Here is a 24,719-nt window from a genome sequence, read left to right on the forward strand (position 1 = left end):
TAGTTGTGAGAAAGGAATCAAAGAACTATGTCTGTTTCTTCCTTTGTTTTCTCATTTTCTGCACCATTTTTGCAACTGATACAAACTAAACATCTCAAGGGTTGCACAAAAATACTCAAATGATGACTGGTTTGATCAGGGCATGGGCTAACAAGCTCTAACATTATTGGTGAACCTACTGTTTCCCACCCCAGTTACTACATTTTCTAAATTTCTAAAAAGACATTTCAAGCTAACTGATATGGTCTCTTTTTTTGTTGTCTCAATCATCAAATTTCTCAAAAAAATAACAAAAACAACATAAATCTAAAAAATTTACACAATATTTTTTTTTAAACTTAATTGTATTACTTAAAATGAGGTTGTCATTAATCAAGCAAAAAAGGCAATTTGCTTGATATTTTCACCAAATAAATGTTAATGGAAAGTATTTTATTTATGGAAAGTAGTTTTATTTCAGTTCAGACATGCCAAAAAAGATAGGTAGCAGGTAATGGTGATCTGTGATCGATATTTATTACATTTGGGTGAAAAATCTGGTGATATTAAACTGAATATTACCTGAATCTGTAATGTAGACAAAGCTCCCTGATCTCAGGTCATCTTTGCTATGGACGGGGTCAGGGGTCACAGTTGAACCAGAGGACTTTCTCTCTGCTTGTTGAGCAGGTGGTATCACCGGTTCCTTCATTGAAAAACAAAATGCTAGAATCGTAAATTAATTGCGATTTGTTACGAGGCTTGATCTACACCCCATAAAGAGAATCAAAGAAGTGTCCAACAGCGTTAAAATATCATGAAAAGTCTACTTTGAATTGTGACTTTTTTAGCCAAAAGTGTTCAAAATTTTTCAAATATTTAGTGACCCTGATGTAGAACATCAGATAAGAGAATATAGGACCCTCCTCTTGTATCGTGTTATTTTTTCTGAAAATTTGAAGAAAAAAAATTTGAGAGAAAGTGAATGGATTATCATCTTAGTCTTGGACGTTTGCATTGATAGTCCCATTGAGCACCCCACCCACCCCCCCCCACCCCACCCACCTCGCGACACCATTAAGCTATGCAGGCTATGCTATCTTGTCGTCTGGAATTGTTCACAGATGACCTTTGACCTTAGAGGCCCTAGCCACTTACTTATACTGCTTATCACAATATCAGGTACACTCACCTTCTTGCCTAATCCTAAGAAGTCTCCATAACAGGTCATTAAGATTTTCAAACAATTCAAATGTTCCTGACCGAGAATTATTGGAATGTGACCAAACGTGATGTGACTGACAGTCTTCGTGACACTCAGCGTGCTGTATAGCAACTGGACGGCAGTATCCAACTCAAACGTCACAGGGCCAACCAGGCGCCTTATGGTATTGCTCAGGCCTGTTTCCATGGCGACACCAGAAACACAAAGAGTCATGCGTAAATCTTTAGTGAGCCCTGCATGAAAAAATGAAATGAAAGAAAAATTTATTAGCATGCTTTGACTTAAGATTGTGTGTTTTGTCACATTGTGTTTTGTCACACTCAATTAAAAAAGAAGAGAAATTAAAACATCTCTAGGAATATTTCATCCCCTTTCAACAAAAAACCCTCCACACTTCCAAGACGAATTTGGTCACATTTAACACCATTTTATGAAATGTTTTTCAGACATTCTGCTCCTTAAACACTGACTTTTATGTTCCATTGTCACTGCCAATTGTCCTTTTATGACATGCTTTTGCTGTAGGTCTTCCTATGGTGTGTTAGGAAATATGTACAAAACAACATATGTTGAATACCTGTGATAAGCCTGCTACTGTTAGCAATGGGAATGAAAAAACTTCAAATGAATTTACAGATATAACAGATGCCTTTGTTTTTAATACAAAAACCAACTTACCTTGAATATTTTGATGAACTTTAATGTTGCCACTACTACTAGCGATAGAAAACAGAGCCTGAGCATTGTCTTGATCTGGGCCAGTTGCTATGGTAACTGCACAGTGGGATGTTGCTAAGGAGACATTCCTAATCACAGCCAAAGGTCCCAGAGGATCAGTTGGCTTAGTTTGATCCTGATTCGGAGATGAACCTTCAGCTTCCTGGATCGGCAGCCCTGAAATTGTGACGAGGGTGTCAGCACGAAAAGGAAGCGTTAAAATACAATTGCTGCAAAATACGGGAGGGAGGGGTCAGGGAAGCGTGGGATGGGGGATAAGTATCACAATATCCCTAACTAACACTACCTTCTCCAGCTATCAACCCTCCCTGTCAATTTGGATATCACTGAAAACATTAAGAACTGTCTGACTGCAGTACAGAAATTAGTTTCAGGCATCAGAGTATTTTCTTTCAGGAATCACTGACAACATTAAGAACTGTCTGACTGCAGTACAGAAAATTGTTTCAGGCATCAGAGAATTCTCTTTCAGGAATCACTGTCAACATTAAAAACTGTCTGACTGCAGTAGAGAAAACCATTTCAGGCATCAGAGAATTCTCTTTCAGGAATCACTCACAACATTAAAAACTGTTTGACTGTAGTACAGAAAAATCATTTCAGGCATCAGAGAATTCTCTTTCAGGAATCACTGACAACATTAAAAACTGTCCGACTGCAGTACACAATATCATTTCATGCATCAGAGAATTTTCTTTCAGGAATCACTGAAAACATTAATAACTGTCTGACTGCAGTACAGAGAATCATTTCAGGCATCAGAGAATTCTCTTTCAGGAATCACTGACAACATTAAAAACTGTCTGACTGCAGTACACAATATCATTTCATGCATCAGAGAATTTTCCTTCAGGAATCACTGAAAGCATTAATAACTGTCTGACTGCAGTACAGAGGATCATTTCAGGCAACAGAGAATTCTCTTTCAAGAATCACTGACAACATTAAAACCTGTCTGACTGCAGTACAGAATATCATTTCAGGCATCAGAGAATTTTCTATCAGGAATCAATGAATTCTGGGTAATATCATTAAATGTCACAAACAAATGTCACAAGCAAACAATACCTTATGCAATTTTCTAGCAGTGTAACAGCAACCTGGAAGATTGCTACACCCTAATACCGGTCACGAACCTGAGACAAACGGATTGGTTTTCGCTTCCGACTCCAACTTCTCGGCCTGCGGCCACACTTGCCGTTTCCTCTGAAATTTACTTCTGATCTTCTGCACAAAGCTTGAAATCTGCTCTCCTTTTTCAATGTTGAGATTTAATTGGATGGGCCTTCCCAAGTCAAGTGCGATCGCACCTTAGATAAAAACAACAGAAAATAGATACGAGTCAGGTGTTGAATAGTGACAGGTTGATTCAGTTCATGTCAGACTTTTGTTAGATTCCTTCTGATTATGATTAGGTGAATGTATCTATTATGCAGTCTGTTTTTCATATAACCAGAAGCCTTGGGGCGTTGTGGTCAAGTGGTTAAGGCAGTGGATTGGTGATCTAAGGATTACAGGATCAAGCCCTGGCCAGATCATTGCGTTGTGTCCTTGGGCAAGGCACTTTATCTCCATTGCCTCTCTTCACCCAGGTGTATAAATGGGGACTTGCGAGGTAACTTGTTATTATAGTTGCATGCGCCAGTTTGTGGCTGCACCCTATGGGAAGTGCCCCGGGGGACACGTGGTTGTGGTGCACTGTGGTGCCCCATGAGAGATTGATTGAACTGCGCACACTTTGGTGTGTAGGTGTGACAAGTTACCTATGACCAAGGCTAAGTTGTCAAAGCGCTACGATCTCAATGTAGCAGCGCTATATAAGTGTCTAATATGTATGTATGCGTGGGTGTTTGGTGCTCATTCACCTGGGAGCCCCTGTACGTTGTGTACTTTTCAAAAAGAAATTACGAGCCTTGACACAGGAAACAGAGAAAAATAGATAAATGTTGTTGATACTTTTCTTGGTTGCATGGCATCATATTCTGTCTCATGAATGTTCCTTAATGTGACTGTTGAATGCATGTATTATGTTAATATACAGAAGTATCTAGCTTCTTAGTTTCTGATCACCCCCTCCTACAATTAGAAATTTTAACAAAACATATCCGATAAAGAAGGAGCAGTTATTAAACTTTCCAGTGATATTTACTACTGCTCTGTTCACCCAATGTTTTCTTTTTTTCCCATCCAGATACAAGTATTATATAGTAATCAATATAAGAGCTTACCATCTCCACTTAAGAAATCGGAAACTGTCAATGTTAGGAGGGCCGGTCGGACGCCAGTTTTAACGTTTGGTTCCCCAAGGCAAGTCTCAAACCACGGAACGGAGAAATCGGTAGCACAGGGCAAGTTACCCTCTGAAAAGCAAAAAAAAAAATTGGTTTTCTGAAATGAGCATGAAGCTGTCTAGGAATGTAGATGAGAGCTCAAGCATGAAGCCATCTGTGCTTTAATGAAGAAAAATACAGGTCAGGTTTGACCTATACAAGATCAAGCAAGCATGAGCGACTGATGATACTTTCTGGCTAAATCTATCAAATTTATGGGATGGAAAGATGGTCGTTTCCATAATTTTAAATATTATGTTGGTGGGCAGAATCAGTATCAGGTTTTACTGCAACTGTAAAACTTACAAACAACAAACTCCTTCCCTGGTAAGGCAAGCTTGTGTTTTTTACCACTGGACCTGACCCATGACATGCGCATGTGCAAGTTTATCAACACGACGAAGAAAAGAGCCATTGCAGAGTCCAGAAAGTATTAGTATATTTGTCACTCACCGACTCCATTTTGGGTAGAACCCTGAACTCTCAAGTTATACACTGACAGCTCGAGTTTCTGTTTCCTTTTACTGACCGAAGCGGCAAACGATGGCTGCGACAACTCGGAGAAGAGAAACGGACGGACTTCGTCTCTCTCTCCGTGGGAATATAGAAAGATGGATATTTCCCGGCCGGTCAGGAGGAGGTCGAACGGTATTATCTTCCGGGCTTGACCGCCCGTCTTCGCCGGTTGCTTTATCGATAGAGTCTTGTATTTCTGTTTGGTAACCTTGGCGACACTAGCGGGGGGAAAGTCCATAGATGTACTTGGCTGTCTGAAGAAGTCCGGTTGGTAGTCCTGCGACCTGTGAGAGACGTCGCTGTCGAAACCGCTGTCCGCTCGGCTGTGCCTGTGCTTGGTATGCCGAGGGGACGGCTGGGATGGTTCCTCTCCTCTCGTCTGGAACGGAAAGCAGTTTGTCAGAGCGCCAAAGTTTCTGGCCGATAGGTTTTGAGCCATTGTGATATTGCTGAGGCTGAGATACAGACACAAATCACTGGCAATGTTGGCTTCCACCGAATGACCACAGACAATGACCGGCTAGAAGGGAAATATAAAAGAATATCGTTGATAATAATAGCTGCTCGTTAGCAGGGAACGATAAGAGAGTGACATGCAAACCTTCTCTAGGTTTTTTAAAGGAAGTCGCAAAACATTGTTTTCAGGTGTCCTTGTTATACTGCAGATGGTTTTTAACGGAAGGATGTCCCAAAAATTGATTCAGAATTTTTTGACAATGTAGATGCTTTTTTTGTATCATATTTATAATCTATTTGTGAAACGTACCTTCGAAGAACTTTTATCTGCATTCGAGCGGTTGACTGTGATGGCAGGAGCAGCAATGCAACAGATGCTGAATTCCTGAACGACTGGGTTCATGTGAACAATGCTTTCATCTTGTCTGTAGGAATTTTAAAAACAATAGCCAATTTTGTCTGAATTAAGCCATTGTCTGTACATAACGGTATACAGTTTAACTGCTGGAATCAGAGAATATGCCAAAACAGAAAACACCTCTTGAAATTTACTAAATGCACTGAGAGATGGTCATCTTTCATACCCAATAAATGTCCCAAATTATTAATGGGTGTGAAGACTCGCGCAAAAAGAAACGTCTAATGCCGGTAATCTGACCTAGTTTCAAATGAGGTGTAACAGAAGTGTTAGACACCACCATCGATCCCAGAAAATACGCACACAGCTTGCTACCTTTGGTAATTAGACACTAGTGTACAGTCAGTACATACAGCTGCGCTCAATACCCACAGCACAGTGTATAAACGAAACAGCGATGGACATCTCAGATCCAGCTAAAGATAACAAGGTATCACGTTTCATTACTGTCTGTATTTTGTAGCGACACGAACAAACGTCACTTGCAAGCAACAGAAGGTTAACTTTTTTAGATGGCCGCACGTGGTTTGGGACAAGTCTTCAATGCCATCAACCAAAACTTTTATTTTTTTCTTCAAAAGGCAGTTAATTTGACATGCTTCCTAACACATCATGTTAGAAACAATGTCAAAAATAAAGACAAATGACACACATCACCATGGTTTTTGTGAAATACACAACATTTCCATGATCATCTCTGGAATGAGCTAAAACAAAAATATCAAAAATGCAGGTTTGGGAAAATAATATTTGATTTTTAAATAATATTTGATTTTTATATAGCGCTTTACACCATCGATAAGTCTCAAAGCGCTTTACAGAAGTTATATTACCCCTGGTCAATGATAACCTGTCCCAGAGACAATCCCTCCAGTCGGCAGCAGTTATATACTACGCCCAATGACAAGTTACCTCACAGGTACCCATTTAACCCCTGGGTGGAGAGAGGCAAGTGAGATAAAGCATCTTGCCCAAGGACACAACGTAATGATCTAGGCAGGAATCGAACCAGCAATCCTTGCCTCAAGAGTCCGACCCCTTAGCCAATTGGCCACCACGCTCTCAGGAAAAACATTAAGACGTACTTTGGTGGGCTGGTATTCCACTCTAAAGCTGGATTCTGGGAAGCCACTATCTCTGGGTCCGTGTTCCTCTTCTCTTCCTCCGTGACACGGGTGATATCCCTCCAAGAGGCGGTGAATAAACCGAGATTAAATACGTCTAATTGATACTGCCGGTCTTCCATAGCCGAGCCGGGTTTTTGAGACGATTTACTCTGCTGGGATTTCCTAGAGATGAGATTGAATCGATACGTTATCTGCCAAACAACATTTTATGATCCTGTCATGTTATAAGTGAGTTGATCTAATTTTCATATTACATCGAGGGGTAACATCCACACGAAACGTCCTTGAGGGATGGGAGGTGATTTTGCGATGGGTGCTATGTTTCAAGAATGATGGTCAAAATTGCCCCATGTTTCTGTTAATAACAGTCGCTAGATATAGGTATTGTTTTCTTCAGGTATATTGCTTGGATTTAATCTGTTGGGCTTCCCTAGGGATGGAAATTTAATTATGCTAAATAAATCAGCGAAATGAATTCTATCACAAATGAGATTCAGAACAAAGGATACATTATCTGCTCATCAACCGTTACAATCCACTCATCGCCACACAAGGTGACCTTTTTTTCAATATTATATCGAGGGTTAGTACTGTATGTACACGATATGCTTTGAGTGTTTGGAGGGGATTTCGCAATGTTTCAAGAATGATGGTAAATTGCCCATGTTTCTCTAGAAACATGTATGTTTACTCTCAAATTTGAAATTATTCTCGGCATGTTTTACAATTTTGGGAATGAACAGTGACAGGACATGAGTTCCGGGGGCAACTCCTGGGACACGCCTAATCCGTGGACAGTCCATGTAATCTGGGGACCGTCCACGGAAATTTGGGGGCGTCTGGTCACCTTATCGTTACATCAGAAATCAATGCGTGCAGTCTGCAGAGGAGAAAGTTTCTGACCGAAACTTTTCAACATTCAGCAATGATATTTCACTTTGGAGAAAGATATTTAAATGAAATAACCTCACATTTCTTAGCTTGTATAGCTAGCTTATACACACAACGAGAGATACACACATGAAAAGAACTAAAATGATATTGATTAATTGCAATGTAGGCAAGTATTCGCTCCTTTTCATAGGTAAGAGTTTTTAAGATTCAAGCAGCAAAGCGGATCTCTCTTATATAGCTTATATAATATTCAAAGGAATATATAGTGACCTTTCATTTGGTAGGTGATTTTCAATAAACTCAATCAAAGATAGCTTCTGCCTTTGAACCAAACACTAAATTTTGGTCAAGAAGGCCGGGTCTCAAACGGACAGGAATTCTCGCTTGCTACGACCGAGACCGTTAGGAAATCATGAAAATCGTGGAATGAATGGATAACACTGAAATCCTACCTGAACAATTCCTTCTTGATCACCATCCGTGGTAACGGATTATCTGCGTACGGCACCAGTTTAACGTGAGCCACTTTGAGCAGGAAGAGGTCCGTCTCGGATCCACTCGGCTGCCGGCCGGTTTCGGGCGGGTCCGTGGGGTCCAGATGCTCGTGGACCGGCAGGAAACATCTCACTTCTTGAATATCAAAGTAAAGCAGCGGTAGGTGGCTGCTGGTGAACCACTTATCGAAGGACGATACCGTGGAGGTCGGAGCTCGGGATCGGCTCTGAGTATCCGATCTGGTTTTATGATGCTGGCCCGGTCTGGTCACGGTCTGGAGGACGGGCTTGGCTCTAGCGGGTGTCGGGGGCTGAAGTTGTACGACGTCGGCCCCTTCGTCTTTGGTTGGCGAAGAGACGCCTGCGGCTGGCTGGATGGTCTTCAACATTTCTGCAATCACCGGACACCACACCACCACGTCGACGGGTTGCATCGACACTATCAACTCGTTCACAAATTGTCTCTGTCTGGTCGACGGCTCCCACGAGACGTCCTTCACCTCAAGACGCTTGCTGACAGAGCTTCCTTTAGCTCGAGTCCAGATCAAGGACAGGAAGCTGTGACGCTGTTTGGAATCCGTGAATTTGTGCTCGGACTTTCGTAAGAGAGACCTGGTCTTTGAGATGCTTTCGCTCCGGGGTGTCACCACGGGAGAATCCAATGACTTTGTCAGGGTGTCAGAAGATGTAAATAGAATCCCCTTATAGCAACCAGGCGCCCACAAATTATTTACGCTGAAAAGGAAGTAGCCAAAAAAAATTGAAAGAGGGGCAAATGAACAGAGTAAAAGCAAAACTGAACAACTACCTTACATATCAGAGAAATTTTGTACTAAATTTTTCGAAGACTTTTGAAATGTCCTGTGCTCGATTTCTCCTTGTGGGCAGCCAAAAAGATATGACCAAATGGTATACAAAATTAATTTCTGGTTTCCCTGGTCATACCAATCGGTCAGTTTAAATTGAAACGCAGTGGTAGATTGGAACGTGAAAGTAATATTTAGAAAATCAACAAATATTCCAGAAGGAGTCTCAACAACGAACCTTTCTTCAAAATGTCTGACGTTAAGCGAGCCAACTTTACAAGTTATCTTGGAGAAGATATCTTGGTAGTCCACGCTGGTAGTAAGATCTTCCATGATGGCAGATAACTTCACTGTAACAGAAAAGTACATCAAAAGATAAGCAAAATATTTAACTAAACCTCTTGCCAAACTTTACTAGCTACAGGTGTTGAAAATTAAGTGGAAGAAATGGAAAAAGTTTGAGTAAAATTTCTAAGGTATGGGGGAAAAATGTTTTATTGGGAGGAATAACGTTTCAGAAACAACACGATCCATTTGTAATTGCATGCATTTGTACAGTGGTTTTAAGAAATAAGTGGTGGTGTGTGTGTGTGTGGGGGGGGGAAGGTATGCCTCCATCTGTCTATCTATCTATCTGTCCGTCTGGAAAAACAGATGAATAGATGTACAGGGATGTGCCCAGGATTTCCTGTGTGCCGGGTATACTGATCGCCGTCCCGGGGGAGGGGTCTAAGGGGGAGGGGGTGTCCCTCTCCCTTTCAATTTTTGAAGGTGCTTACATGCCAAATGCTGGCACTTGTGTAGCTTTTTAAGCCCATACACAAGTACTAGTTTTGCTAACAATTTATATTTTTTAATTTTTTTTTTAGTGAAATATATTACGTACCCGGTAAAAGTTATTAGTTTGTTTCAAAGAGATTTTACAAGGGACCGATTGAGAGCTGTAAGTAATGTTTCTCGCATGCGTAACTGATGCTTTATTAGTATGTATGAGTTTGGCATAGGCTAGTCCCAATTAATGTTGAATATATTGTTTAGGAATGTCAGGATTTTAGATGAAAATAGTGCTGGGCGGGATTCATGATTTTTTAAGACAGTGCTGGGCGGTAATTTTTAGTGCTGGGCGGGGCCGCCCAGTGCCGCCCAGCGTGGGCACATCCCTGGATGTATTCATTAGAATGCAACATACCTCTCTTGCCAGTTTCCAGAGATTTCTTGGTGATCAGAGAAACGCCCACTTTATCAACAGTCCACTGAATCCAGAATGCAAGTTTAACCGAGGTAGTCTCCGCAGCTGGTCCCCCATCATCCGTGTCCTCGTGACTGAGGGACTCCAGGGGCGACGATACCGTGATGGGGGTATCTTGGAGGTGCTCGGAGGATGTCCTGCTACTCTTAGTCAGAGACCTTGTGTTAGCTGCGCTGAAGCTTCTCGACAGCTTGCCGGGACTTTTGGCAAGCCATCTGGGTCTCACGGCAAAGGAATCGACGATCTTTGGCAGATGGTTCAGAAGCTGTTCGGACAGTTTCCTCAGGAGATCGACCTGAGTTACGAAAAAAGAAACAGATTCCTTTATTCTGATAATCTAATAATACACAGACTTGAATGAGTTCTGACGGCACCTACTCGTCGGATATCCAGCGAGGGCAGCATGTACCTCCAGAAGAGTTCTAACGGAATTGGGAGGCCACACAGACAGTTTGTTAAAAGTACTGTCGTTGAAAATGAAAATAGAACAGAGAATGATACAAAAGTTTTACCAGCATTTTAACAATTCATGATGCGCAATGTAAGATTTCCAAATACTACCCAAAAAAATATGAGTATATAACGGTGAGGATAACATTTAGTCTATGAAAGCAAAACCACAGTGAATGCTATTGAAAACACTGACCTGTTCATGGCAGCAGTTGATCTGAATGCCAGGCATATCTGTATGAACCACAATCCCCACGGAGGGAACTCCAGAGTCCTGGTCAACATGGCTATTAAAAGCTACCGTCGACGCAATCGACAACGGCTCGAGAAAATGAAACCTGGTCTCGACATTTTGGCTGACTGCAAATATCTCGAACGAATCTGCTTTCACAGTCCATGGAAATTTCGAGCCTGTCGAAGAGAGAAAATCATGAAAGAGAATCAGAGATTATGTACTGTGTATATACTCATTTTTTGTTGTCCTGCAGTTTCAAAATGACCAACGTGTATATTAAAATTGGCAATAAGTGCACCTAAGTTATGTTCTTTTTAATCATATATCACAAGTCACTAGTATCTTTGTGCCAAAAGAAATTGTAAAATTAGTCTACTTCAAATTTGCTTCAATGGAGTCAGTAAAGATCAAGAATTCTGCAAATTCTTTCTACCTCATTTTGTGCTCTGCTAGATCGTAACAGACAAAGTACTAACTTCTATCTTTGATATAGAAACATTAATCACATTGACATAGCATAGACTGTGATGTATTCTGGCCACCAACAATGGTGTCAGCAGTGGGATGGCAGAATTAGCATAAGTAGTGGTATGACAGAATTATAGCAAATGGCGTACTTCACTGCACGACGTTGGTTTCAAGATGTCAGTGATTTTCTGTTCTTGTCCTGAATTGACTGTTTCCGCAAGTACCATTATGATAGCTGGCTGTATATTGACCTATATGGGTAAGATTTTTTTCACAAGAAAGTTATTAAATGGAAGAAAATATTTGTTTCCGTAGGTGGAAGCCTCATAATGGAAACGTCAGAATACCTTTCTTGAAAGTCACAGACAAACTCGCAAAATTTATCATGAGAAACGTTATTCACAAAAAACATAGGCCTATAACAGAGAAATCAGTAAAATTGATAATTGAGAATAATGTCCTCGAAAAATTAATATTAAAATATCAACAATACTAAATTAGTATATTTATCATAATATAAATTAATATATTTTATAATAAAATATAATACAAATAAATGTAATATTATAAAATAAGTTAATAACTAAATAACTATATATAAATTAATAACTTAATAAATATATAACTTAATAAACATATATATATATATATATATATATTACATAAAATCAACATATCTATTATATTTACATCAATATTGTAAACACAAGGCATGACCTAGACAAATTTACAACATTAGGAAAACTAAAATAGGTTTTAATCCCCCCCCCCCTCAACCCCCCTTCAAGACGGCCAGGACATGACTCTGAACCAGTAATCAGAAGTAAACATTTTATTTCCAGTGCCTAATAATATCTGTGGGATTTGCCATGTCATCTCTTCAACAGTACTTTTGAAAATATAAGTTCTCAATTATAACACGGACACATATTAATCATTTCTCACGAATTACTTTAAAAAAATATTACCATTGACACTTTAGTAGCTGCTATCAAAGTCAAACGTATTATATATTTCCCAACCGAATCGGGAAAAATCAAATTTCACACTACCAAACTAAGCCTCTTTTTATGGTTCTTTTACTATTTGCATATTCAAATATTAATTTATCATAAAGTGAAATATATCATGTTGCAATCTTCAAACACCTCCTCCATGTACCACAAGCCCCAATCTTCTGATTCTGTCCATTTTCAAAGCCAATTGAAACCTAGCAGAATTGTAAAGTTTAGTTTAGACTCTCAAGGATCAAGAAGCCTTACAGTAGCTTATTTGAGACCCTATCCGTGTTAGATCGTGGATGAACACCGGCTTATTTCAAGCCTTCTCTTTTCAATAAGTGTTCAGAGGAACTAGGCAGTGGTGTGAATTTGCTCCCATTCCTGCTCCCGGGGCCGCCATTTAACGTCCCCATCCGACGGACGAGAGTGTATGCCCCAGTCTGACCACTTTCTCAAATACTGAGGTAGGCAAAGGCACCCCATTCGACATCACTGCAGTGCAGCCATGACGAACAAAGTTGTTTCGAAACCAAGTGAAGAACAGAAACAAACCCCTTTTCCCAAGTTCACAAACCAGAAATACCAAATCCACGGAAGACTCCGCACATCACCATTGTACTGCAGCGATTTATGAATAGGTCAAGAGAATCTGGCTCCTGGCGGAATTTTGATCCTGGAACCTAAAGATTGTGAGGCGGATAAAGAAGTAACGGCATTTCACATTTTTTAGTCATAATCTCTCACCTGCATTACGATCTGTTGCAGTTTTTCTGACAGGGAGTAGAGGCGTTTCTTGATGAAGACACTTGACCCCTCCTGACCTTCCTCTGGAATACTCTGGAGGTCGGTCACGGATTGAAGTGGTTGCATCGGTCTCATCAACTTCTTTCGAGAGCTTGAACTATCCTGGTTCTCTTGATGAAACGAATCTGAATATTCATAGCAAAAGTTGCAATGCAACAGTGTGATTGGAGGGAAGTTGACCATATCTGACACTTTGCTGCATAATTGCATATTCATGACAAAATTGCTGCTGAAATATTCATAGCAAAAGTTGCAATGCAACAGTGTGATTGGAGGGAAGATGATCATATCTGACACATTGCTGCATACTTGAATATTCATGACAAAATTGCTGCTGAATATTCATAGCAAAAGTTGCAATGCAACAGTGTGATTGGAGGGAAGTTGACCATATCTGACACTTTGCTGCATAATTGCATATTCATGACAAAATTGCTGCTGAAATATTCATAGCAAAAGTTGCAATGCAACAGTGTGATTGGAGGGAAGATGATCATATCTGACACATTGCTGCATACTTGAATATTCATGACAAAATTGCTGCTGAATATTCATAGCAAAAGTTGCAATGCAACAGTGTGATTGGAGGGAAGTTGACCATATCTGACACTTTGCTGCATAATTGCATATTCATGACAAAATTGCTGCTTGAACGTTGAACAATTTAAGGCAACCTTCATTTTTTTTTTTAAATTTTAAGAAAACACAAACACAAAACGATTTTTAAAATTTTCTTATTAACTCTTCACATGAGATTAAAACTGATACGGACCAAAAAAGCCCAAAATTCTTTGTGATTCCTTGCCACGTTTTTAATTTTATATTTTTCCTAACCTTGTGACATCTGGCGTTGCATCGACTGTGGCGGAGACTGGATACCATCCGTTGATTTTGGTTTGGGTTCGTAGATCAACCAAGAGAAGATGCAGGGATCGAAACAGAGAGCGATCCCTCGAACGTCCAGGAAGAGAACCGACAGTCCATCTGATGAAGGGAGATGAAACATTGTCACACTAGAGATAAAGGCGTTGTGGTCAAGTGGTTAAGGCAGTGGACTTGTGATCTAAGGATTGCAGGTTCGAGTCCTGGCCAGATCATTGCGTTGTGTCCTTGGGCAAGGCGCTATATCTTCATTGCCTCTCTTCACCCAAGTGTATAAATGGGGACTTGCGAGGTAACTTGTAAATATAGTTGCGTGCGCCGGTTTGTGGCTGCACCCTATGGGAAGTCCCCCGGGGGACACATGGTTGTGGTGCACTGTGGTGCCCCAGGAGAGATTGATTGAATTGTGCACACTTTGGTGTGTAGGTGTGACAAGTTACCAATCACCAGGGTTAAGTTGTAAAGTCGTGTGATAGGGCCTTGGCCTTGAAGCAAGACTGTAAACCTAATATAATAATAATAATGAAAACAAACAAGATCGGATACTGCAGGGGTGGGTCACTTGTCATCGTAGGCCTCACGGACCAATGAATTCTGTCCATTCATGTTTATCTGATCCAAGATGGCGTCACCTCCTTGAACATGGTACCGACGGCTAGTCGATTCTATTAAAACCTTCCGCTTCTTAAATTATCCTGATTGATTTAGATTACCTGTCACACCAATAGTCACCCACTGTACAGTTACATATATATATATATATATATATATATATATATATATATATGGCATCAACTCTTCAACCTAGTACTGCTTGGAAAGACAATAGGTTTGAACTCTGGCTAACTAAAGAGAAGGAAACTTGTTTTATTAGATATTCCCTGGTATTCCAAATTTGGTAATATAAATGACACTTCTTTGCTTCTGCTATTAATTGGATTATCTCCTGATATGGACACAAAAGATCAATTTGATAATTTGGACGTTCTGACACGAACATGATACCCTTACCATCTCCATCCTCTCTGAGTTGTTCTCTATTCATCTGAATCGTGAAAGAGACCAAGCTGTCCTCCAGTTCCTCTTCTCTCCTCCCCTCGGAGGGGAGGAGGTGGGTATCCTCTGGGCCCTGCATCAGTGGGGTTGGGGACTCCTTGTTACTCTCTGCAACCATGATAAAAGAAAAAAATTCCAAGCAGTTAAAAAAAAACAAAAAAAATCTAAATATAGAAGAAGGCTTGATAAGGAAATATGAACATCTGTGATCTGGTCATAAAACCGACGTTGTCATAGAAATGTTTCAAGAAATATTTTTTAAATAATGTATAATTCAATCTTTTTTTCTACCTGTCAGAGCTAGTTGGGCCTGTTGGACAGAGCCGGCCGCTGCCCAAACAATCTGGTTGATAGTAAAACACACATTCATTCCGGAAAGAGAGCCTTCCAGAACAGCGTGATCTGTCACAAAGGAAAAGAAGAACTAGTGTTGTAACTTTCGCACTATGGATATTATTTTTTCAGGACAGGGTAGATATCTCCCCCCACCCACCCCCCCCCGCCCCCCCCCCCACACACACCCCTTTTACATATTATTTTGGTATTTTGTTGTTAGAGGTATAGGAGGGAACAGCTTTTCAGATTATTGTAATTTCATATTTTAAAGCAAACAATTGCAAATTTGTTATCACTTAATGCGACACAAACAACATCTGTCTGTATGTCTGTCTGCATGTCTGTCTATCTATCAGTTAATATTATGAAATGAATAATTAGGCTAATTTATTTAATCATTTATTAAAAACTGTAATAACTCTTTTTACTATTCTGTAATCTTTCACTAGGATGTAAATGATGTGAAGTGCTTAAACATGGAGTAAAATATACTTTATCCTTCGATTTGATTTGGTTTTGATATAACGTAATCAACCCATTACACTTATTGTTATGTAATCAGACAAATCAATTAATAATATGTAATAAATACTTGTTATAGGATGTAATCAATAATTCATATGATGATCTTAGAAAGTAAGTCAAATATAAATATAAACAATTCAATTTAAATGTTGTCAATCACTAAAATATGAGTAATAAGTCACGTAATATGACGCAATCGCTCACAGTTTGACGGATGTAACTAACTCCAACTATGAAATAGTAACAAGTCATAGGTTTTTTTATATGATGTAGTTACCCCATCTCACTTGATCTGACATAATCAATCATTACGTATTCGTGTAAATGGATCACTTAAAATGGTGTAATCAATCTTATCATGTGTTGTAACCAATTCTGGAATTCAATACAATGATAACAACTAGCATCGACGTAACATTTATCCCAGTACTCACTGGTCGTCCCGAAGACATCGTCTACCAGGCTAGACTCCACTAACCAGTCACTTTCATAAGTAGGTGTCATCCAGCTTTGATACAAGTGACTGGCTAGTAACATCTGTGGCTTCGTGGCTTTAAATTGAATCTTGGGTAATTCCACTTGTATTTGGTCCTGTACCTGAGAAGGGTCTTTCCTTTACGTAAAAAAAAGAAGAAAAATAATAATTTAAAATTTAATTTTCATGCATGGTGATGTAAACTATTTCAAAACTTCAAAGTAGGCAAAACTTGACATTTATATTAATGGGTGACACTTGTGGTAGGTTGCATATCATTCATAATGTTGATTCAAACATTTAAAGGGTGTGAAGACTCGCGCACAAAGAAACGTCTCATGCCGGTAATCTGACCTAGTTTCGACTGAGGTGTAACAGAAGCGTTAGACACCACCATTGATCCCAGAAAATACACACGCAGCTTGCAACCGTTGGTAATTAGACACTAGTGTACAGTCAGTACAAACAGCTGCGGTCAATACCCACAGCACAGTGTACAGCGAATGGACATCTCAGGTCCAGATAAAAGATTACAAGGTATCACATTTCATTACTGTCTGCATTTTGTAGCGACAAGAAAAAAGCTTCACTTGTAAGCAACGGAAAGTTAGCTTTTTCACAGGGTGGCACCTGGTTTGGGGCGAGTCTTCAATGCCTTTAAGTATCATTGTGCATTTAGTGTAGCCAATGTTCTCTAAGGCCATTGATTCTTCTTAGCAATTGCATGTTAAATTATGCAAACACTTTCAACGCATCTTCAATGACGACCATTTATTTGACATTAAAAGTATTTATCAGTCTCTGTAATCAAAACATTACAAATCTTTTCAATATCTCAACTTTCTGAAATCAACATTTCATAACTCTTTCGTTTTTATCCAACACCTTCCTTCAGAGACGAAAGTAGTCACCGACGATTTACATCAGTATTTCCCCGTTTTGCCTCATTTCTTTGAGCTCATTAAAAGGCTGATTTTATAACCCAAAAGAAGATTCCTGTGAAATGGAAAATATCACAGCATGCTGTCATACCAGTAAACAGGAAGTGATAACTTCTTTTGATAGGCAGCTGCACTGATTGGCTCCATCAGTTTCCTCTCGACAAACGACGACTGACTCGGAGGAGAAAATCCCTGGACTGGTACTAACAGCAGAGCGGTCTCGAGTCCAAATAGCTAATCACAACAAAAAATATACAAATGTCACACAATCAAATATAAGGCTTTATGCAGATGGTGGATAGGGTATGGGAGGAGGGGGGAAGGGGGAATGGAGGAGAGGGAAAGGTTTAAGGATGGGAAGGGAGCCACATTATTTAGGCTTTATAATCAGCCTGAGAGAGGGACATGGTTTATATAAACATGGCCATGAATATATTTCAAGAGACAGTGTTACCAAAGATGGGAGGGGATGGGCTACAGGGGGGAGGGTGGGGGAAGAGCATAATTAATGGCAGCCTCGTTATAACTAACTACAGAAGGGATGTACTGCATTTAACTCACAGATCTTGATGAGGAGATACCTCAGAGGATCTTAACAGATAAAAACACAAAGACCTTTTCTCCTACCTACTTTGCCTCAAACTTGCTGTGCGTAACTTTGTTAAATATATTAAACATGTAAACATATTTCTACCATCATTCTAGCATCTCTGTATGTTACCAAAAACCTTGCAAGTTTCAAACATCGTACAAACTCGTAAAACGGTCACAGAACGGGGAAAACATTTCCAATATTATTAAGACGAGGAACGAACAGAGACCGAGGGAGCTATTCTTAAAGGAACGTCCTACCTTCACATGGAGGTGTGAGCAACACTCGTGAATGAGATCGCTGTCTGGGACCCGTAGTTTACTGACGGACTTCACCAATCTCCTCGCGTACATCGGAACTATTTTCTGTACGTCGAGACGTTTCAACCGGAGGCCGAACGAGGGTAGCGATGACACAGCTAGTGAGACGGGTGGTTCTTTGTCCGAAATTTCCTGTAGCAAAGAAAGAATTGAAAGGGGAGGTTTGTACTAATCTGCACCCTTTAACTTGTCACCAGATTAACCTAGTGCAGAGCAAAACCAAAACAAGGATGAGCAAGAGGAAACCATGTGCAAATTCGTCAAAAGTTGCAATTTCCTGTTTTGTAAGATTTCTTCAAGGGAATCTTCACATTATGGTGGCTACAATCCCTCCCCCTTCCCCCTCTCCCCTTCCCCCTCCCCCACGTGGTGTTTTAAGTCTTGATATATACCATACACAATTTGCTAGAACAGAAAAATATTTGGGATTCTTTTCTCACCTTTCTGACATAGAGTGTTGTTAAGAACAGAGTCTGTACAATATTGGTTTTACTTTAACCTTCCTCCAGCTTTTTGGATTCAACTCCTGCCTCAATAAATTGAGCTATTCCCTGCCCCAACCCCAACCACCTGCCCCCTCCCCCACCCTCTCTAAACCTTCATACACATCCATAGTTATTCTCAACCCACCATCGATGCACAATGGATATACAGATGTTGACCTACACAAACGATTTCTCAAGATATTTTGGGGAAGCAAAAGATGACGTTTTTTTTCTCCGATTTCTGTGACTTACGCAGAGTGTGTTCGGTCCTGCTGTGAACCGGGGGTGCTCTGCGAGGAGGAACTTTACGTCCAGGTCTAGTAAGGAGAATTGAGTTGATCGGGATGGAATATGCTCCTGCAGGGCAGATACTTGCTCGACGGTCGGGACCGGTCTGTTCTCGTCCACAAGCTCTGGATGGGGGAAAAGGGTCAGAAAACTGTCCGTTAATTATTTCTCTTGGACGTCTGTGGAGATATCACTGCAGTTCTACAAGACAATTATTAAGTGTGTGGGAGAAAGCATAACTTGGGGGGGTGATGTTTTGAGTTCTTGCAGGATCTAGCAGGACCGAAACATAAATAAATTAAGGATCACATTAAAACGAGACAGATAACTCAAATTGGAAAGATGAAAAAGATAAAATTAGACTGAAAAAATGGAAGAGTATTTGGATGGGAGTAAACTGATGGGATTAAGAATAACTGCCTCCATGATTGAAAAGAGATCAACATTTTTGTTAAAACACAAAGAGAGGCCCTGTCAGCCCCGTATGTAAGGGAACGCTCTCATGATAAAGTCCCCAGTTCGTGTCACTCCAAGATTAATGTATGTCGTCCAGTAACAGAGTGCTGACAATTGACAATTCATAATCATGGACGTTAAATATGAATCTAAGAGACTGATTTCGGTCAGCTTGCGGCTTTAATAAGCCAAATGAGGCTTCTTCGCGAGTTCCTGCTTGCAGGAGGATCTAACATACATACCAGGTTTCTCTCGACTGTAAGGTTCGTATTCATGATTCTGAGCACTGAACATCAGCTGCTGGAGACGATGAACCAGGGACGAGCTGATCGTTACCTGACACGGAGATAGAGTAAATTTCTTCCACGAAAATTCCTTCCAAGTAAAGATAGGATCCCAAGCGGAGGCAGAGTTGTAACTCTCTGAATCAGACTCTGTGAGATGAAGAAAGATCGGATAAGAAACACAAGAAATACAAAGCCAGATGTGAAAAGAGACCGGAAGAGTTACGTATTAATTTTAAAACAATGTAAACAGATCATCATGTAAGTTTAGTGGTTTTCTGTACTGGCGTGCCCTCCCAAAAGTATGATGACCCAGGGGAGAGAAGTTGTAAAGATAACGCAGAAACAAAAGATTAACGGTTTACTTGAATAATTTAATAACTCAACTGGAGCAACGGTTTACTTGAATAAATTAACAACTCAACTGGAGCAAACTAAATATATAATATGAAACATAATTTACTTACAAGTCACAAGCTCACTACACATGAATCAAACGTACTCACTCGCTCACAAGTGTTGGCTGGTCAACCATCCGTACTCACCGCCTCATTCGTAAGCTCTCCCAAACGTTTTCAAACACAAGAAAGTTCTATCACACCACATGCACACACTCACACCAGTTGCACGCACGCACCACGCGCCCGATACGTTTGAAACCTCTGTTACGTAAATTAAACAGCGATGCTTCGATACAAGCGCACCATAGCCTAACGCTACACTATATACATGTACGCCCACACAAGAATACGCCTATCGTTACAATCGCTCATTTACAATCACATTAGCAAAAAACAATAACGCAAAAACAAACAAAAAAACATATTCAAATTTGCCTCTAACTGCATCTCACTGAAACGTGTTACCATATCCACGCAAGCACCTACTCCCCCCCCCCCACAACACCCCTGTTCCCTCCCTGCGATGTATTCGAAAATCCAAACTTGAATCTTGCCTTAACGTACAACTGTCAAGACCATGTAACGTTCAAGCAATTTTGACAGATTCTTACATAATAAATTTTTCCAAAAAAAAAGGAGCTCTGAAGGGCAAAATGACAACCCTGGCAAAAAAACAACAGAACCAAACAGTGATTGACTTTTAAAGCTCACCGTTATCCTCTTCGAGCTGAACCATCGTAAAGACATAATCGGACCAAAACGCTCCAAACCGAGCCATGCCGTGTCGCTCGCCGAACGATTCGTGATGTTTCTCTTGGTCAAGAATGTACGATCCTCTCTTCCCCAGATTCTCCGGACAGACTGGATCGAAGAGCGAACCGGTCAAGTAGTTTAACTCTTGGCTCGAGATGTCTCGATTCCCGCAGGAAACGAAGGGTAATAAATCCTGCGACAACAAACGAAAAAGTAAGAAAAGAGAGAAAGAAAAAACTTGAAATTGCAAAGAGATTTTAACAACAACTTCCATGATCTAGTGGGGTATATTTTATTACGAAAAAGTTTTATACAATCTGTGCAGAGAATGTATAGCAATTTCTGTACGCATGAAAAATAGTATCGCTATTAAGAGAAAAAATTCAGAGGACCCCCAACCCCTTACACTCTGTCTCTCCATGTGTTCCCTCTCTGACTCACGAGAAGTCAATGATCACCATTTCCAAAAGATCAGATTCTGAGGCAAAAACAAACCTTATGATGAGAGGGTAGGCTGCTTACTACTGTTAGTAGTAAGCCCCTGTCAGAAGGGCAACAGCCACAGGGCCCAGGGTCAATTAAAAAAAAAAAAAGGTACTTCATATGGGAGGGTGGAAAAACAAAGAAGGAATTATTTGGGAAAAAGGACATAAAAATTCTCATTTTTATAATATATATATACTCGGGAAAATAGAGGGTCCCTAGCGCCCCAGCCCGGGATTGGCACTACACGGGGATAGCTATCGGTTTGTCTCGTGAGCATGCACACAGTGATGGTGCTTGTCTTGATCTTACCCGGTCATCGTCTAAAGTGATGTTGAAGTCATCTACGCCACAGGTACAGTTTGCAAGGCCTTGGACGGACATGTGACTCAGACCGAGTTGGACGTTGAAGAAAGCCAGCCCCTGCATCGTAATTTCCAGAGACATGCCGTGACCGGTCAGTTGAAGAAATGGCTGCACATGAAGCTTTCTGGAAGAACTGAATGGTCCGCCAGAGTTTGTAATATCGCTCAGCTGAAATAAAATGTGCAAACGTCAACACAGATATTAACGGAGAAACTTAGGTGCCAGTTACTGACGGAGACGGTCTCTCGGAGTCACTTTTGTACCGATGGAAGCGATACCAAGGAATTTAGCTTCTCTGGTAACCTGTGCTCTAGCTATGAACTGAACCAAGAGCTACTTGTTTTTTTTTTATATTTCATATATATATAGATATTCTTTTTATTGTCCTTAAAAGTTGCTATTGAATTTTAAGTTCAAGATTTGCTAGACAAAAAATGTTTTATGGCAGAACATTGGCAAAAGAAGATAGCACAAGTCTAAGAAATTGTGGGTTTTAATTGGTTTGAATGTCTTACTCGTTTTACTCGTTTATTTTTGTCATTGTTCTTAAGCTTAAGTGTGCACTTACTGTAAAACACACACATTTTACACCAGCAATCTTTTTTTCTGTACATCTTCAAAACTAAAACTTAATCAATGCTAATAAATATTGTATACAATAAAATACATTTGATGTAGAGTTTGTTGTCATGGTGATACCTTGAAGGTGAAACTGCCTTGTTGACAGTAAAATCCGACAGAGATGATGGGATCCTCTTTGCTCTTCTGACTCAAGCTTTCCTCATCCTCATCTTCATCATAACTAAATACTTCTGGAACGAGAGACCACGCCCAGCTGCTCCAGCCTTCTTCGTTTTGCCCTCTTTCAAGCAGGGATGAAAGCGCTATTCCCACCACAACAAAAAAACAAGAATATTTACCCAAATTTCAAACAGAAACATCTTTGAAATACACAAAGAACTCTACAGCCTTCTCATTCTTATTAACTATATAGGCTAGACTGCAGTATGTTTAGGTAAAGTGTTTTAATTTTTTTTTTTTTGAGGGTTTGAAGTAGCTGTAGTGACATTAATATAACAAGACTTACAATATGATTTCTGTCAAATTTCATTTCAGGAGGGAAAATATACTAGACAAACAAAGAAAAGAAAGAAACACAGCCAGATACTTGAGATTATATCTCTGCATTTTAGGTGTTACAGTTTACATAAGTATAATAAACCACATGCCCATCCCTATAGAGACTGCAATGCATACTGTTTATATATATATATACAAAACTGATTTCTTACCTGCAGAAGGGTCGTGCGTACTCGGCTCCACGAGGTCCATCTCCTTCGTAAGTAGACCGGGATCGGGTGGGTCGATGGTCCCGTAATACAAGGCCAACAGTAACTGAACGAGCCTGATGTACATCGGCAGCTGGGTCTCTGACAGCGAGAGGTGCAACTCCTCGCAGAATGTGCTCGCTTTGATGATGTTCGCAAACCTCGCATTTAGACTCTCGAAGGTCATATGAACCCTGGTCGTGAGATTCCAGTGAAAGATCACCGGCTCTTGGTAGACGTCGATTTTGCCGCTGGCGTTTCTTCTGTCCAGGCAGACGGTGACGTCGGAAAACGCGCAGAGTCTCCTCAGGACCAACTCCGGAAGAGCGAGTTCCACGAAGGCTTTCTCCCAGGCTTCGTTCACCGCGAACGTCTCCACGGATTTGACGTTGACCGACAAAACGATGTCCTCCTCCACGTATTTCAGGATCAAGTTATTGATGACGATACGGACATTGTTCGCGATCCGGCGTGTAAGAGATTGGATGTAGCTCGGGGTCAGCTCCGACCCGGCACCGGGTTTGGGCTTCTTCGTTTGGAGGACAGCCGGTTCCTCCTCCTCCCCACCCCTGCTGCTGGCCGTACTCTCGCTCTTGTTGTCACCGGTGGCAGCATCTTTCAACTTGAGGACAAACTGGATCGTGTTAATAGTGATGACAGCAGGCTCAGATCCCAGAGAGGTCCACGGAATGTGTATCTTTAACTCGTGGATATGCCCGCTTAGGAAACTCAACGGCAGGTTACCCAACTCCTTTTCCAGAACGTCTAACCGGAGATCGAGTTTTGCTAAGACGAGATCCCCACCCCATAGCGAGACTTGAAGATCTTCCGGCTTAATGTTCTTGATGTACTTGTTAACATAACTCAACAGGTACGGAGAAAGATAAGACTCCAGCATACTGGATCTGGAAATCGACTTTACCCTCTCTTAAAAGGCCGGTGCGGTTGTAGAAATCTTGTCACTTTCATCCTTTCAAAAAAAACCCAATAACAACAAATAAATTTACATCTATTTTTCACATTAAACACATCAGACTGGACAGCTTCTAAACAGATGACATCTATCAATGAAAGTGTCAGATTTCAAATTTTCCATATTTGAAGTTCTCGGTACAAAGCTCTGATCCTTTTTATCTGGTAGTTATGTTTTAGTTATTCTGGTAATTAATAAAATTCAAATGTTTACTCAAAATATTAGAACAATCTGAACTTGTATTAAAAAGCAACGTAACAGAATTTCCTTCCCATTTTCAGCCTTCTAGTGTAATCTGCATATTGATGAGCTTTGCTCTCATAGAATACACAGAAGTTTAATCTCAAACCAATAATTGATATCCAAAGTTTTTAATACTAAGGTGACGTAACATCATACATGTGAGTTGTGAGATGTCAAATGAACATATTTCTACTATCACATATTATTCATGAGTATTTGTTTGCAAAATGTTATTGTTGGTCTTTTGTGTACATTCTGAACAAAATAGCTCTTTCATGTATGTGCATAGTAATACACATGACAAAAATGTGCACAGTATGGAGGAAGAAGTTCTGTTTCATT

The 24,719-nt window shown here is 40.3% G+C and overlaps 1 protein-coding gene across 1 annotated transcript in view; it reads right to left on the minus strand.

Annotated features, from left to right (window-relative positions):
- LOC139954748 (intermembrane lipid transfer protein VPS13B-like) overlaps positions 1 to 24,719 on the minus strand; it is a 48,533-nt gene that overhangs the window by 23,206 nt on the left and 608 nt on the right. Inside the window, exons 2-28 of the mRNA XM_071954669.1 lie at positions 23,126 to 24,131; positions 22,533 to 22,717; positions 21,780 to 22,001; positions 20,943 to 21,177; positions 19,789 to 19,980; positions 19,055 to 19,215; positions 18,258 to 18,449; positions 17,497 to 17,639; positions 16,424 to 16,602; positions 15,420 to 15,530; positions 15,084 to 15,236; positions 14,025 to 14,174; positions 13,131 to 13,315; positions 11,524 to 11,636; positions 11,139 to 11,164; positions 10,879 to 11,093; positions 10,173 to 10,527; positions 9,222 to 9,333; positions 8,136 to 8,912; positions 6,748 to 6,951; positions 5,555 to 5,669; positions 4,726 to 5,308; positions 4,171 to 4,302; positions 3,079 to 3,252; positions 1,883 to 2,098; positions 1,172 to 1,437; positions 562 to 685 (exon numbers count right to left, since the gene is read on the minus strand). Of these exons, the coding sequence (XP_071810770.1) occupies positions 562 to 685; positions 1,172 to 1,437; positions 1,883 to 2,098; positions 3,079 to 3,252; positions 4,171 to 4,302; positions 4,726 to 5,308; positions 5,555 to 5,669; positions 6,748 to 6,951; positions 8,136 to 8,912; positions 9,222 to 9,333; positions 10,173 to 10,527; positions 10,879 to 11,093; positions 11,139 to 11,164; positions 11,524 to 11,636; positions 13,131 to 13,315; positions 14,025 to 14,174; positions 15,084 to 15,236; positions 15,420 to 15,530; positions 16,424 to 16,602; positions 17,497 to 17,639; positions 18,258 to 18,449; positions 19,055 to 19,215; positions 19,789 to 19,980; positions 20,943 to 21,177; positions 21,780 to 22,001; positions 22,533 to 22,717; positions 23,126 to 24,059 (6,454 nt within the window). The 5' untranslated portion in view covers positions 24,060 to 24,131. The remainder of the gene's footprint in view (positions 1 to 561; positions 686 to 1,171; positions 1,438 to 1,882; positions 2,099 to 3,078; positions 3,253 to 4,170; positions 4,303 to 4,725; positions 5,309 to 5,554; positions 5,670 to 6,747; positions 6,952 to 8,135; positions 8,913 to 9,221; positions 9,334 to 10,172; positions 10,528 to 10,878; positions 11,094 to 11,138; positions 11,165 to 11,523; positions 11,637 to 13,130; positions 13,316 to 14,024; positions 14,175 to 15,083; positions 15,237 to 15,419; positions 15,531 to 16,423; positions 16,603 to 17,496; positions 17,640 to 18,257; positions 18,450 to 19,054; positions 19,216 to 19,788; positions 19,981 to 20,942; positions 21,178 to 21,779; positions 22,002 to 22,532; positions 22,718 to 23,125; positions 24,132 to 24,719) is intronic.

This window comes from Apostichopus japonicus, chromosome 17 (assembly GCF_037975245.1).
Source record: "Apostichopus japonicus isolate 1M-3 chromosome 17, ASM3797524v1, whole genome shotgun sequence".
In the NCBI taxonomy this organism is placed as follows: Eukaryota; Metazoa; Echinodermata; class Holothuroidea; order Aspidochirotida; family Stichopodidae; genus Apostichopus; species Apostichopus japonicus.